Source organism: Pan troglodytes, chromosome 12 (assembly GCF_028858775.2).
Source record: "Pan troglodytes isolate AG18354 chromosome 12, NHGRI_mPanTro3-v2.0_pri, whole genome shotgun sequence".
NCBI classification, from domain to species: domain Eukaryota; kingdom Metazoa; phylum Chordata; class Mammalia; order Primates; family Hominidae; genus Pan; species Pan troglodytes.
Genome location: NC_072410.2, coordinates 90,206,944 through 90,222,349, shown reverse-complemented (window position 1 = coordinate 90,222,349; position 15,406 = coordinate 90,206,944). Strand labels below are relative to the sequence as shown.

General features: G+C 41.1%; 1 protein-coding gene across 46 annotated transcripts in view; it reads left to right on the top strand.

The window, feature by feature from the left end:
* The window catches only part of BIRC6 (baculoviral IAP repeat containing 6), a 259,651-nt gene extending 250,134 nt beyond the window's left edge, over positions 1-9,517 (top strand). For 45 of the 46 annotated variants that reach the window (XR_010149161.1, XM_063789163.1, XM_063789160.1 and 42 more), the window contains 2 exons: positions 2,103-2,237; positions 8,367-9,517. Coding sequence is in view for 44 of the 46 variants with exons in the window: in XM_063789163.1 (XP_063645233.1) it covers positions 2,103-2,237; positions 8,367-8,546 (315 nt within the window). In the remaining 2 variants the exon portion in view is untranslated. The remainder of the gene's footprint in view (positions 1-2,102; positions 2,238-8,366) is intronic. The other variant, XR_010149162.1, reaches the window with a different exon arrangement.
* Positions 9,518-15,406: the final 5,889 nt, after the last annotated feature.

Genomic DNA, 15,406 nt, shown 5'->3' with positions numbered 1-15,406 from the left:
ATACCTAAATAGAATTATACTTTTCACCTGCCATATCAAATGACGTTAGCAATACAACTTGCTGTGATTGTGTCCAGAAACATTTTTCTTTCTTAAAATTGTTTCACTTGATCATTAATTTCTTAAATTGTGCTGGAAAGTTAACATTTTAGAGGAAAAAATGGTATATTTACCTGATATAAAATTGATCTTTAATGTAACTATGCAGATGTTCTGCATGAATACTGTGAAGCCACCTCCTTCATCAGATAGCACTGATGAATATTTCTTTTTCTTTGGCTTTTGCTATTACTGAGTAAATTTATATTCCAGTGTCCTTTGAATGACAAAGTTGGATACTTTACTTTTGCAAAGATCGCGCCACGGCTCTCCAGCCTGGGCAGCATGGCGAGACTCTGTCTCAAAAAAAAAAAAAAAAGTAATTTGTTTTATGCATATCATTTTTTTCAGGAAGGATAAACACAGGGAACTCAGAGAAGGGGCTGACTTTTACAAAAAGCAAATATGTATAATTTGAGACAATCAACTTTCTCATTCTTTAGAATCTAGCTTGCATTAAAGGGGCCACTCCTTGGCCATGTATGCTTTCCCAGTTTTCCTAATCAAATGCCACTTGCTACTCTTTGAATGCCCTGGGCTTTTTGCTTTTGTTTATTGTTGTTCTTTAAAATATATTTTTCTGGTACACTCCCATCCCATCTGATTCTGTTGTTATCATTGTTCTTCATTTAAAGCTGTGTCATACTTACTTCTGTATCCCAGAGGCTTCAAACCCAATAACTATTAAATGTGGTGGGATCGTATTGGTGTTTGACATTCATTCCCAGAGCTTTCTAGTGATTTTCCCTTTGTAGGTTTGATTGTCTGTTCTTTAGGATAGACATGCTCCCTGGGCAATGCTCAACCAGAATACAGAGCAATGTTTCCAAATTGATAATTGTCTTCTAATTTAAATTTGTCAGAAATAGACTCTTACCACTATATGTTGGTAGAAATTTTACTCAGTTTTTCAAAGATAGAATTCAAAGATAGAATTTAAAAATCGCAAATGTAAATCACAGTAATAATAAGGAAATTTAACTTCCTAAAATAAAATCCCATCTATAAATTAAACGGAAGATAAAATTAAGCAAGTAAGAATAGTACCATTTCTGGGGATTTCTGTGTGAATGCCTTTGGCATTTAGAATATACTTATCTAGGTGTTCTTTGAGTTATCTTTTAAAGGCAGAAATTTCTGTGTTGTCAATACTTTTTAAATCTTTTCTCCTGGTTACTTATTTATTAGCATTTGCCTTCTGAATATATTGTATCATATGTGTCTTGTGGTCTCTGGACAGGATTAATTTTCCAAGTGTCTGACCACAATTGTACACTCTTTTCTGCTATAAATTTGTTTTCTCTTTTCTCTCCTCCCCTCCTCTCTTCTTTTCTTTTTGATGGAGTCTTGCTCTGTCGCCCAGGCTGGAGTGCAGTGGCGGGATCTCAGTTCACTGCAACCTCCGCCTCCTGGGTTCAAGCAATTCTCCTGCCTCAGCCTCCCAAGTAGCTGGCACTACAGGTGCCTGCCACCATGCCTGGCTAATTTTTGTATTTTAATTCTGACCTTGTGATTCGCCTGCCTTGATCTCCCAAAATGCTGGGATTACAGGCGTGAGCCACCACACCGGGCCATAAATTTCATATATTTCAACACGTCATATCAAATCATGAGCTTGATTTTTCCCTGCTAATATTGTAGAGTTGATTAAATTGCCTTTTTTTTTTTTTTTTTTTTTTGAGATGGAGGCTTGCTCTGTCGCCCAGGCTAGAGTGCAGTGGCGCGACCTTGGCTCACTGCAAGCTCCACCTCCCAGGTTCACACCATTCTCTTGCCTCAGCCTCCCAAATTGAGTTTTATGGATAGAAAAACATTGCAATGTCTGTATATTTATTTCGTTAAATGTATTTGTAATAATATTCTAAATATTAATTTAAATGTATTTATAGAATAAATTATTTAAATGTATTTATAATACATCTTACTTCTTTGTAATGTCATTTACTGTGTCTTTTAAATTTGACTGTAAACACTGCTTGTTCTCCTGTTTACTTTTTCTCAAGGTAATACACAAACATTTTTACTTGAAAAGAGTTGAGATAATGGCCCAATGTGAGGAGTGGATTGCGGATATCCAGCAGTACAGCAGTGATAAGCGGGTAGGCAGGACTATGTCTCACCATGCAGCAGCTCTCAAGGTGAGTAAGCCTTTCTAACAGGAGCCTTGTTGCTTTAAGAGTTGTGTAATTATTGACAGAACCATGCCTACCAGAAGATAACGGGAGGGAGGGAATTAAAGAAACATAATATGTATTTTCAGTTCAGAGGAATAAATTGTTACTCAGAAGTCTGTAGAAAAGATACATTTTTTTTTGGTAGTAGATTGACAGTTCCTAAAATAAAAAGTGGGCCAAGGACTGAGACAACAGAGTTTTGTAAAGTTCCTTGAAGATAATGATGACAAGATGTGCTCCATGAATGCCTTTTCCTTTTTCTTTTTTTCTTTTGAGACTGGATTTCATTCTGTTGTCCCAGCCTAGAGTGCAGTGGTGGCATCATGACTCTCTGTAACCTTGAACTCCTGGGCTCAAGCAGTCCTCCCACCTCAGCTTCCCAAATAGCTAGGACTACAGGTAGCTGCCACAGTGCCCAGCTAAATTTTTTTATTTTCAATTTTGTAGAGATGGGGTCTCACCCTGTTTCCTAGGCTAGGCTCAAGTGATCCTCCCACCTCAGCCACCCAAATCACTGGAATTATAGGCATGAGCAACCGTGCCAGACTTGAAGGACTTCTTTTATTCCCTTAGTCTTTCCCTAGGCCTCCTGCCTTCCAGAATTTTATTACTTGGAGTGATGAGGGAGATGTGAGTTGCAGATTCTCCCTCAGCTGATGGTGGCAGTGGCTGTGTTAGGGGAGACAAGCAGTTGTTTTCAGTTTGGACGTTCATAGAATGGAAATGTGAAATGTGATTGGTTTGGAAGATTTTGTGTCTACCCATGGAGATCTTTCTTTGTAACAGCCTTCCTTTTTTCCTGCATCTGAATGTCTTTACTCATTTCATCCTCCACCAATATCCTCCCTTTTCTATCTTCAGGTTTTTCCATTTCTACTGGCTTGTTATCTTCTAACTTTAAAGCTGTCTTCACTTCAAACAACTAGTTGATGATAAGGATTTGTTAGTTTTTTAGGTGTGATTTTTAAAAAGATCCCTATCTTTTCAGGACATGTACAGAAATATTTGTGAATGACAAAGTGTATGATGTCTGGGAATTACTTCAAAATAAAATGACAAGGGGAAAGCGTGGGAATATAGATGAAAGAAGATGGGCCATGAGTTGATAATGGTTGAAGCTGTGTGATAGATTCATGGGACTTCATTGTACTCTTCTGCTCACTTCTGCATATGTTTGAATTTTTTCACTATAAAAATGTTTTGAAAAAGAGAGAAAAACACTTGCAGAAAATTTCCCTAAGCTAGTTCTATTTTGCCCCTATTATTATGAAACAGATTGTCTTCTTTCACCGTCAGACTATAGCAGTTGACACTTCCTGCCTCCATTTTTTAACCTTTGTCTCACTAATCAACCTTATGCAGTTTGACTTCTATTTTACCAAAGTTACCATCTCTCCAGTTCTCAAAGCCAGTGACCCTGGCTCACTTCTCCATTCACTTCATCTGCTCTCCCTCCTCCAGGCCTTTACACATGGTTTCCATTTTCCTCTACTTTTCAGCTCTTCTGCTTGTTCAGCTCCATTCATATTTCAGCTTAAATTTCACTTCATGGAACCCTGCCTTGACTGGTTTGTTTGTTTGTTTGTTTGTTTTTGAGACACTGTCTCTCTCTGCCACTCAGGCATGATCTTGGCTCACTGCATCTTCCACCTCCCTTGTTCAAGTGATTCATCTGCCTCAGCCTCCTGAGTAGCTGGGATTACAGGCATCTGCCACCAGACCTGGCTAACTTTTGTATTTTTATTTTCATTATTTATTTTATTTATTTATTTATTTTAGATGTAATCTTGCTCTGTTGCTCAGCCTGGAGTGCAGTGGCTTGATCTCAGCTCACTGCAACCTTAACCTCCTGGGTTCAAGCTATTCTCCTGCCTCAGCCTCCTGAGTAGCTGGGATTACACTCGCCTGCCATCATGCCCAGCTAATTTTTGCATTTTTAGTAGAGACGGGGTTTCACCATGTTGGCCAGGCTGGTCTCGAACTCCAGGCTGGTCTCGAACTCCTGACCTCAAGTGAGCCACCGCGCCCCGCCTGACTGATAGACTGTTAGATCATTTCAGTATAAGCATTTCTAACCCTCTGCATCTACCTGTTAAAACACTCATAACATTTGTCTAATGTTTGTCTTTTGTACTATACATTTCATCTGTAAACTATCTTGGCTTTTCTGCTTACACTCTTCTTAATTCTTTCAGTGTGTTTTCCTTTTTCTTTTTTCCTGAGCAATTGTTTACCTGAAGGCTTACTTTTTGGCCTTCAGAACTATTTTTTTTTCTGTCTTTCTGTTTTTCCTTCATTGTGTCTGTAACCCTGACTTTGGCCATTTACTCTCTAAAAGTGACACTTCAAACTGTTGTCAGCTGTTAGCTTTCTCTTGAGTTGTATTACTGACATTTTTTACATAGATGCCCTGTCATCATCTCCTTAAAGGAGATTTTCCTCAAATCAAGTTTTCTAGCTTTCTATTTACTTAATTTTACTTGATTTTAAACCATTTTTTTCTGTCTTAGAATCTTCAAGTATTAGGTATCTCATCCTTCATCCAGCACCCCTGGTCAGTACTAGGTCCTGTCAGTGTTACTTCATGAGGGGACTGTCCTCTCCCCAACCCATGATTTCTGTTGAGTTCCCACAGCTTTGTCTGTTTGTCCAGCTTCCTTGTACCAGGTTCTCCCCCTTTCAGTTCCTTCTTTAGTGCATTACCAGGCTGATCTTCCCCAAATATGTATTTAGATATGTTTTTCACTTACACAAAACTGGCTCAAGTCCAGCTTCTTTTCATTCAGTGTCTTGCTTATATCCACATTCCTTTATTTCTTCTGTGTCACTGTCACCTGGAATTTTCCATCTCTGAATTAATCCAAATTTATATCATTTTAACTGTACATTTGCTGTTGAGTGCTACACAAGAAAAATACACAATTGGCCAGGCGCAGTGACTCACGCCTATAATCCCAACACTTTGGGAGGCCAAGGCGGGCAGATCACTTGTGGTCAGGAGTTCAAGACCAGCCTGGCCAACATGGTGAAACTCCAACTCTATTAAAAAAAAATACAAAAATTAGTCAAGTGTGGTGGCTCATGCCTGTAGTCCCAGCTGCTGGGGAGGCTGAGGCAGGAAAATTGCCTGAACCCGGGAGGTGGATGTTGCAGTGAGCTGAGATTGCGCCATTGCTCTCCAGCCTGGGCAACGAGTGCAAAATTCTGTCTTAAAAAATAAATGAAAAGTATGTAGTTGTTTAGCTTGACTCCACAATAAAATAATAGTATCCCTGTATTAGACTGTTCTTTCTTTGCTATAAAGAAATCCTTGAGACTGGGTAATTTATAACAAAAAGACATTCAATGGGCCCATGGTTCTGTAGGCTGTACAGGAAGCATGGAACTGGCATTTACTCTGCTTCTGTAGAGGCCTCAAGGACCTTATACTCATGGTGGAAGATGAAGCGGAATCACGAAGGCGTAGGGGCGTGGGAGGTGCCACACTTTACAACAACCAGATCTCGTGATAATTCACTCACTATCTCAGGACAGCACCAATCCATGAGGAAACTGTCCCCATGATCCCCATTTCTCTCACCTCCAACACAGGGATTACATTTCAACATGAGATTTGGGCAGGGACAAATATCCAAACTAGATCAATCCCCAGCCTTAACTGGGTTCTCATGATTGCCAGATTTTTCTTTCTTCTTCCCTGGTTAGTGATTTCACCCGTTGTCCACAGTGGAAGGAAAATCAAGGCTAGGGAAATTTTCACTTACCGGCATGTAAATGTGCTTTGAAACTTTGCAAATAGCTGCAAGGTAGAGTTGTTTTTTCCTATTTATGTGTCTTATAATTTCAGCCAGAATTTTAGACTCCATAAGCTTAAAGATTTTATCCTCATTCTACTCATTGCCTTTATGTTACTGGTATTTAACACAGTGCCTCATACATAAAAATTGTTCTATAAATAAATGTTGTTTAATTTTCAAAGTCAGCTGTTGACACTATTTAGTTTTTATTTATTTTATTTTATTTTATTTTTGAGATGGAGTCTTGCTCTGTTGCCAGGCTGGAGTGCAGTGCTGTGCGATCTCAGCTCACTGGAACCTTTGCCTCCCTGGTTCAAGCGATGCTCCTGCCTCAGCCTCCCAAGTACCTGGGACTACAGGCACACACCACCACACCCAGCTAATTTTTGTATTTTTTGTAGAGATGGGGTTTCACCATGTTGGCCAGGATGGTCTCGATCTTTTGACCTCGTGATCTGCCCGCCATGGCCTCCGAAAGTGCTGGGATTACAGGCGTGAGCCATCAGACCCGGACGACACAATTTTAAAAGCCTTTGGTGTGATTATTTAAGGTCATTTCTCTCTCACCAGAAAATTATGAACCAAATCTTTGCATGTGTTAGACAACCAGCCACTCCCAATTAACATGCCTATATCCTTACGTAAACTGCAATATAGAGCAAAGCAAAGTTTATTTAATCTCTATAGATCTTCTTTTTAACTTAATTTTATAAAAAGTTCTAATGATAGGCTGGGTGCAGTTCTTTGTTCTTCTATGATCTTTTTAACTTAATTTTTTAAAATTCTATGATCTTTTTAACTTAAGTTTTTAAAAAGTTCTAATGATAGGCTGGGTGCAGTTCTATAGGCTGGGTGAATCTGGGTACAGATTCACACCTGTAATCCCAGCACTTTGGGAGTCCAAGGCAGGTGGATTGCTTGAGATTAGGAGTTCGAGACCAGCCTGGCCAAGAACACAAAACCCCGTCTCTACCAAAAACACAAAAAAATTAACTGGGCATGGTGGTGCATGCCTGTAATAGCAGTTGCTCGGGAGGCTGAGGCATGAGAATTGCTTGCGTCTGGGAGGTGGAGTTTGCAGTGAGCCGAGATTGTGCCTCTGCACTCTAGCCTGGGTGACACAGTGAGACCTTGTTCTCAAAAAAAAAAAAAAAAAAATTCTAATGATACAATTATTTCTAAGGTTTATTCTGAGCATTAAGTGGGAAAATTAGTGTGAACATTTGCAGACATTTTACATATGGCGTACTACCTGATAAATATTTTTTTCATTCGCTAAAGTATCAGTGGATTTATTTTAATTTACGGACTTGTCTTTCTCTCAAAAACGTTTAGCCAGAGTCAGCATGTGTGACAAATCAAGGGATTACGGTGTTTAATTTGAAAGAGTGTATAGGCTGGGCACAGTCGCTCACACCTGCAATCCCAGCTCTTTGGGAGGCCAAGGCAGGTGGATCGCTTGGACCAGGAGTTTGAGACCAGCTTGGGCAAAATGGCGAAACCCCATCTGTGTAAAAAATTAGCTAGGCATGGTGCTTCATTCCTGTAGTCCCAACTACTTGGGAGGCTGAGGTGGGAGGATTGCTTAAGCCCAGGAGGTTGAGGCTGCATGAGCTGTGATTGTGCTGCTGCTCTCCAGCCTGGATGACAAAGCAGAGCTATCTTAAAACAAAATAAGAGAATATTTGTATGTAGGCCGGGTGCATTGGCTCACGCCTGTAATCCCAGCTCTTTGGGAGGCTGAGGCAGGTGGATGACAGTCAAGAGATCGAGACCAGCCTGGCCAACATAGTGAAACCCCATCTCTACTAAAAATACAAAAAATTAGCTAGTTGTGGTGGCGCACAACTATACTCCCAGCTACTCGGAAGGCTGAGGCAGAAGAATCACTTGAACCCGGGAGGCGGAGGTTGCAATGAGCTGAGATCGCGCCAGTGCACTCCAGCCTGGGCAACAGAGCGAGACTCCATCTCAAAAAAAAAGAGTATATGTATCTAATAATGTCCTTTAAATTGTCAGTAATGCTGTTTCTGTGACAGCTTGGGAGCATGGGTAGGATCTACTGGTAGGTTACTGAGGTCTTTTCAGCAACATCGGTTACTTTGAGGTTAAGGATTCTTGTCAGTTTTGCTTACCTACTATATCAAGTGCCTGTAACAGTAGCTTGCATAAGTAGGGGCTCAGTAAATATTTGTAGGCTTAATGCTTTGGGCTTTGTTGAAATTCAGTTCCTGCCTCAAATGATGTTGTGCTAGAGGGTTTACAGTTCTAACATTAGTCCTTTTCTCCTGCATAGCGTCACACTGCTCAGCTCCGCGAAGAGTTGCTGAAACTTCCCTGCCCTGAAGGCTTGGATCCTGACACTGATGATGCCCCAGAGATGTGCAGAGCCACAACAGGTGCTGAGGAGACTCTAATGCATGATCAGGTTAAACCCAGCAGCAGCAAAGAACTCCCCAGTGACTTCCAGTTATGAGCTGCATTGATGTGGACTTCATAGACACAAAGGCTTCGAAGCACAAGCCAAATATGTCAATATTTGTATGTAAGAAACTAATTATGTAATAGGTAATGAAACTGAAACTATACTATGCCCTTAAGGAGATCCAGTTTAATTCAAGGTGATCTTTTATTTACCTGTACAGGAGTGTAAACTTTTTTGTGCTTTTATTTTTCAATTGTGAGAACCACTGATTGGTATGTTCAACAAATTTGTGTATACAAAGAAATGGATAAATCACTGCTATATAAGGGAAACTACCTTAGGAAAGAATGTTTACTGAATGTTTATTTTATTTTATTTTTTACTGTAGAGTGAGGGGTTGTTAACAAAGAATATATATTGGTCATTCTTACAACTACTATTTAAAGTCAGCAACTTTTCACTGAATTTGATAGATTTTATGTTTGGCCATATCTTCATGCTCACATTTGATTTCTGAAGACCTCCTACATACACTTCAATAAAAGTTAAATGGACATACTCCCTCTTTTTTGATTTACTGGTACATTTTTAAAATAATAAATCTGCCATAAAATGCATTATATCTCGAGACTTGCACTTGTATGGATGAATTTATTACATTCAACATATTTAATTTTATGCCTTCTAATTCTAAGATGCAGAAAAAAATAAATGAACATGATTTTATTCTATGCCAACATTTGGGCCTCTGAATGTATCTGTTATTTGAATTTAAGTATTTGAAAAGGAATGGTCAATTTGAAAGTCATTCTAAACTGATTTTTTTTCTAAAGGGCTCCTTTTTTGCTGGACTATGTGGTTTTATGACTAAAGTCACATGTATGTATTAAACATTGAGGCTCTGTAGAGGAGAGAGGATGTACCTCTCTGGTGCTGTTACAGTACATTCTGTACCTGCCATACAGGCTCATTTTCATGCAAATTCTTCCTAGAGCCAAATAAATAAAGACTTAGGTGAATTAGTATGTCTTGTTTTTAAACCCCTTTGCCATGGTGTGAAATGCTATTTCTATAAAGAATTGAACACTTTCAAGACTTAAGCATGGGAAAACAAAGCATGTTTTTCCAAGACCAGTTGCCGCAGGGGAAAGGCTAAGGTGATTCTTGGACAGTATTTTTATAAAATATAAGTGGCGGCTGTGTGCGGTGGCTCACGCCTGTAATCCCAGCACTTTGGGAGGCCGAGGCAGGCGGATCTCCTGAGGTCAGGAGTTCGAGACAAGCCTGGCCAATGCGATGAAATCATGTCTCTATAAAAATACAAAAATTAGCCAGGCATGGTGGTAGGTGCCTGTAATCCCAGCTACTCAGGAGGCTGAGGCAGGAACTGGAGCTGACGCCTGAATCTGGAGCTGACCAGGAGAAGCCGTATTCTGAAAGGCGAATTGCTCTCTGATGAAAAAGGGGATCTTGGGGAAATGATACTCTCTTATGTACAAAGTATAAAGCTCCTTCAGCATGGAAAAAGGAGAAACGAATAGTATTTGGACAGGAAATCAAAGATTCTAAAACACATAGTGTTAGGTCTGGTGGGTAGTGAGCTACACCGAGAATGACAAAATAGTGGTAGTTTACAAGAAGAAAAAAATTATGTCACCCACAGACATGCCAGCTAAAATCTAAGTATAAAATTATCAGCAATAATAAAGGACAGTCATTAATCCTTTAGGCTATTTTTTGTTGTTTTTGTTTGTTTTTGGACTGTGAGTGCTGGATGATAAAAGCTGTATCAAATGTATTGTTTGTCTTCCATGTAAAATGTAAGTAACAATACCAGTACTATAAGGTCCAGTTCATATTTTTTAAAAACCAAAGTCTAAACACCTAAATTGGAACCAATTACATTAAAACATTCCATTTGAGATCCAGACTTTATGTCAACAAACATTTGAGCACTCATTTTTTACTAGTTCCAAGTTCCTGCACTTGAGGAGTGAATGACAGACATGAAAACATGTCAATGCCATCTGGTAAGGTCTCTAGTAGAGTTATTTACAGGGTAATATTGGGAGCACAGAGGAGAATCCTTATCTCAGGCAAAACGTTGGGTGGGCACTGAGGTGATAATGGTCTGGAAAAGCTTCCTAAGTGCAGCCTGATTCTTGAAGGATGAGGATAAAGAAGTTAGCCAGGCAGAAACAAGATAATCCAGACACAGGAGAGCAAAAGGAGAGCTCAGGTTGATGGCACCATATTGGATGTTACTGGATTTTTAACAGGCAAAGTGAGGATAGTCAAAAGGGATGGGAGGCAGTGGTTTTGGAAAGAGAGGAGGGGTCAGTTCATCCCAGGCCTTTGCTTGCCCTGTTAAGGAACTTTGACTTCCTGTAGGTAAAGGAGAGCTGACAAGTAGCTCTAAGGAAGTAACCTGATTAGTCTTTCAGGAAGATCATTCTGCAACCTGTTGAGAAGCGAGGAGATCAGTTAAAAGCCTGCTCACATCCAAGCAATAGGTCATAAACTAGGGCACATAAACTGTGGAGATTAAGAGACAATTGACAGGACTTTGGGAAATTCATATATTTGTTAGGAGAATAACTGTAGCATGTTTTCAGGCTGGGGAGCCAGGGAGAAGTCCTTGGGGAAGGATGGAGCAAAGCCTAACAGACATAAATGACCTGGGTCCAAGAGCACATGCGGAGAACTTGAAGAGATGTGAAAATCAGTAAAGTGAATTGGTCTATTTGTGAAACTTTTAACTATATAAAGTTTTTATCTTAATGAAAAGTAAAAAAACAAAAAGTAAAACTGCTTAAATACTTTCCTAGCATTAAGACAAAAATCTCCAAAGTCAGACAAATGTAAAATGTACTGTAGGCTGGGCATGATGGCCCACACCTGTAATCCCAGCACTTTGGGAGGCCGAGGCGGAATGATTGCTTGAACTCAGGAGAGTTTGAGACCAGCCTGGGCAACATGGCAAAACCCCGTCTCTACAAAAAATAGCAAAATTAGCTGGGCATGGTGGCACATGCCTGTGGTCCCAGCTACTCGGGAGGCTGAGGTGGGAGGATTGCTTGAGCCCAGGACATGGAGGCTGTAGTGAGCCTAGATCACATGACTGCACTCCACTGTGGGCAACAGCAAGACCCTGTCTTAAAAAGAAAATTAATGGATGTTTTTAACCCATCTCTTACTGTTGGACAGTTTGGAATTGCTTTTGTCTCTGCTTTTCTGATTATAACTAATGCTGTGATGAGCATGGTCTTATCTTTATTTTCTTATGATAAATCCTAGAAGTAGAATTCCTAGGTCAAAGGTTTTGATATATAATGACCGCTTTCCTGAGAGGTACTGATTCACACGTGGAAAATCTTTTAGTGTTGCCATGCGTTGGCCAGCATTGGAGATTATATAATTTTTTGATCTGATATTTGTATTATCATCAAACATGTTTTAATGTGCATTGAACATTGTTTATATTACCCATTTGAATTTCTACTTTTGTCAGTTACCAGTTTATACCTTTTCCCTATTTTGTGTATTTTCTTAGAGTCTTTTAGTATGTATCAGCTACCTATAGTAGAATATTAGTTTTTGTCAAACTTCTCTGTATTTGTCCAGATGGCCTTTTAATTTTTGTTTAATTTTTCTCATAGAAGTTTTAAATTGTGGGGCCGGGTGCAATGGCTCACTCCTGTAATCCCAGCACTTTGGGAGGCTGAGGCGGGTGGATCATGAGGTCAAGAGATCGATACCATCCTGGCCGACATGGTGAAACCCCATCTCTACTAAAAACACAAAAATTAGCTGGGCGTGATGGTGGGCGCCTGTAGTCCCAGCTACTTGGGAGGCTGAGGCAGGAGATTTGCTTGAACCCAGGAGGCAGAGGTTGCAGTGAGCCCAGATCGCACCACTGCACTCCAGCCTGGTGACAGAGCGAGACTCCGTCTCAAAAAAAAAAAAAAAATTTAAATCGTGAAGTCATCTATTGATCTGTTCCTTTGTGATTTTAATTGCATTTTATTCCTTTGAAGTTATTCCCTATGCAAAGGCAAAAAAAAAGGCTATATATTTTCTAACTGAGATTGATTTTTGGTATTGTTACAGGCTTCGCTGCAACTGAATTGCAACAGGCTTGAGCTGCTTCCCATCTCGCACCCTGCAGAGGCAGGTATGGTGGTGACAAGCCAGAGTCCACATGTGGATGGAAGATACAAGCCATGTTGAAAGGAAGCTCCATCCTGCTTTCTCTTTCCTCTTCAAACTCTGCCCCGTTTCTAGCAGCCATCCAAGCCTCCTTTCGCTCAGCTTCTAGCCTCCTGATGCTTCAAGCTCTAAAGGGGCTGACGTGAACCCTGTGAGCCTATACATTTCCTGTATAGAAGAGGCATTCTCTGGCCTTCTTTCTCCCTTAGTTCCTGGATGTGATCTCGTAGTGCTCCCATGAGCTCCACCAAAAGTCTGCTTTCCATTGCTTCCTTCATGTGTGTCCCTCTTCAGGTTGCACTAGCTGTTTTCCTGTGCAGGAAGAGACTGCAGCCCACCACCATTTTAATTGTTTTCAGTTTTATTCACGTCTCACTTCTCCAGGGAGGGAATACCCAGTCCAATTATGTCAGCTGCAGGCTGCCCTGGGCCGCTGGGAGACCTACGGCCTCAGGTTAGACACTTCTGCCTGCTGGGGTCCCCAGGATACTGCCCCTCCCCACCTCCCTGTACTCCTCTGGGTCAAAAGGTAGACATGCATTTCCCTCGTTCTTACTCCTACCACTTCTGTTCCTTGCTGTTGCTTTCCCCCAGCCTTTCTATAGGTTTTGTTCTGTGGTTTATTCCTTCCCTTTTTCACCTTGCTGTCTGCAAAGTCAGCAAATGGAGCCATAGAGTGCCTTCCAGCTCTGGAGCTTTTCTCATCTTTAGAGGAACCAGCTAGAGCTCCTTTAATCTGTCTGTGCCCCCTTTCTGGGAGCTGCTATTTTTGTTATTGCCCTTCTTGCCAGATAAGTATGAGATTTCCCAAGCCTGGCCAATTTTCAAATATTTGTCCTGTTGGGTTTTTTTTTTTTCCTCTTTTTATAAGACTTTGTCAGAATTTTTTGATATAAATTCACAAATGAGAAAAAATATTTTTTCAAGCCCAAATCACTCATATGTTAGTCTTGGTTTAAAAAAAAAAAAAATCTTCCCCCTGGTTGTCTCCGTACCCCAAAGGTAGCAGTTACTTCCTGAAGCAAGGCAAATACTTCCTTTGACCCAAAGGGCAAAGTTAATCTCCCAAAGGAGTTTAGCAAGGGAGAGCTTAGAAAGGCCTGAAGCTCACCTACCCTTAGGTGTCATTTGTAAATGCCTCTTTACCAAGGAAAGATAGTGCCTTAACTTGTTCTGAGCACTTGTACCTGCTCTGCAATGTGCTGGATTCTTGGGATAAAATGTCATATAAGAGTCTGACCCTACCCCCAGGAAGCTGTCAGTCTAATGAAATAAATAAATAATATTCATCATTTCAATTGTATTTTGGGAGTCTTCCGGTTATCACCAATTTCAGTCTCTGAGCCGAAGCGATCACCTTAGATTGTGAGCCAAGGAAGGACAGATCCCTGAGAAGACTTCATGCAGCTCTAGGAAAAGCCTATACTCTTCAATCATCTGGCTTCTGATTTCACAATGAGAAAACTATACCCTCGTCTGCCTCAAATGAGGAACCCCTAATACTTAGCTAAGAATTGCTAACATTTTTTGGTATCTATGTCCTAGACCCTATGTTTAGTATTTGATAACTTTATCAGTTGGTCTCAATTTGCCAACTGCTAGGGAAAAAGCATCACACTATGGAGATACGGAAGCATACCAACTACCCCTCCCTTCAATCAGCCTGCCCTTGCTTCTAGCAGGTGACCCCCACCTCACCCCATCTTCTATTTTTCTTTTCTTTCTTTCTTTCTTTTTTTTTTTTGACAGTCTTGCTCTGTTGCCCAGGCTGGAGTGCAGTAGTGGGATCTCGGCTCACTGCAAGCTCCACCTCCTGGGTTCACGCCATTCTTCTGCCTCAGCCTCCCAAGTAGCTGGGACTACAGGCACCCACCACCACGCCCGGCTACTTTTTTGTATTTTTAATAGAGGTGGGGTTTCACTATGTTAACCAGGATGGTCTCCATCTCCTGACCTCGTGATCCGCCCGTCCCGGCCTCCTGAAGTGCTGGGATTACAGGTGTGAGCCACCGCGCCCAGCCCTCAGTATACTCAAACAATAGTTCCCCTCTTCTGTTAGTATCTGTTAGCACCTATGGGACTTAAGATGTAAAACTTTTTTTTTCTGAGACAGAGTCTTGGCTCTGTCGCCCAGGCTGGAGTGCAGTGGCATGATTTCAGCTCACTGCAACCCCTGCCTCCCGGCTTCAAGTGATTCTCATGCCTGAGCCTCCCTCCCGAGTAGCTGGGATTATAGGTGTGCACCACCACACCCAGCTGGGTCTTGCTGTGTCGCCCAGGCTGGAGTGCAGTGGTGCAATCTCGGCTCATTGCAACCTCCACCTCCCGGGTTCAAGCAATCCTCCCACCTCAGCCTCCCTAGTAGCTGGGATTACAGGCGTGTGCCATCACGTGCAGCTAATTTTTTTATTAGAGACCGGGTTTCACCATCTTGGCCAGGCTGGTCTCAAACTTCTGACCTCAGGTGATCCGCCCGCCTTGGCCTCACAAAGTGCTGGGATTACAGAAGTGAGCCACCACACCCAGCCATGTGTTTGAACTAATTCTGTCTCCTATCTTTTTAAGTGGTGAAAGAGAGGCTGGATTTGTCATTAGCTCAAGCATAAGGAAGTCAGGATTGCGAATAGCATTTCATGACCCTTCCATCTCCTTTCATATTCATTAACAGAGCTCACATTTAATAATAATTTTTAACAGTGTTT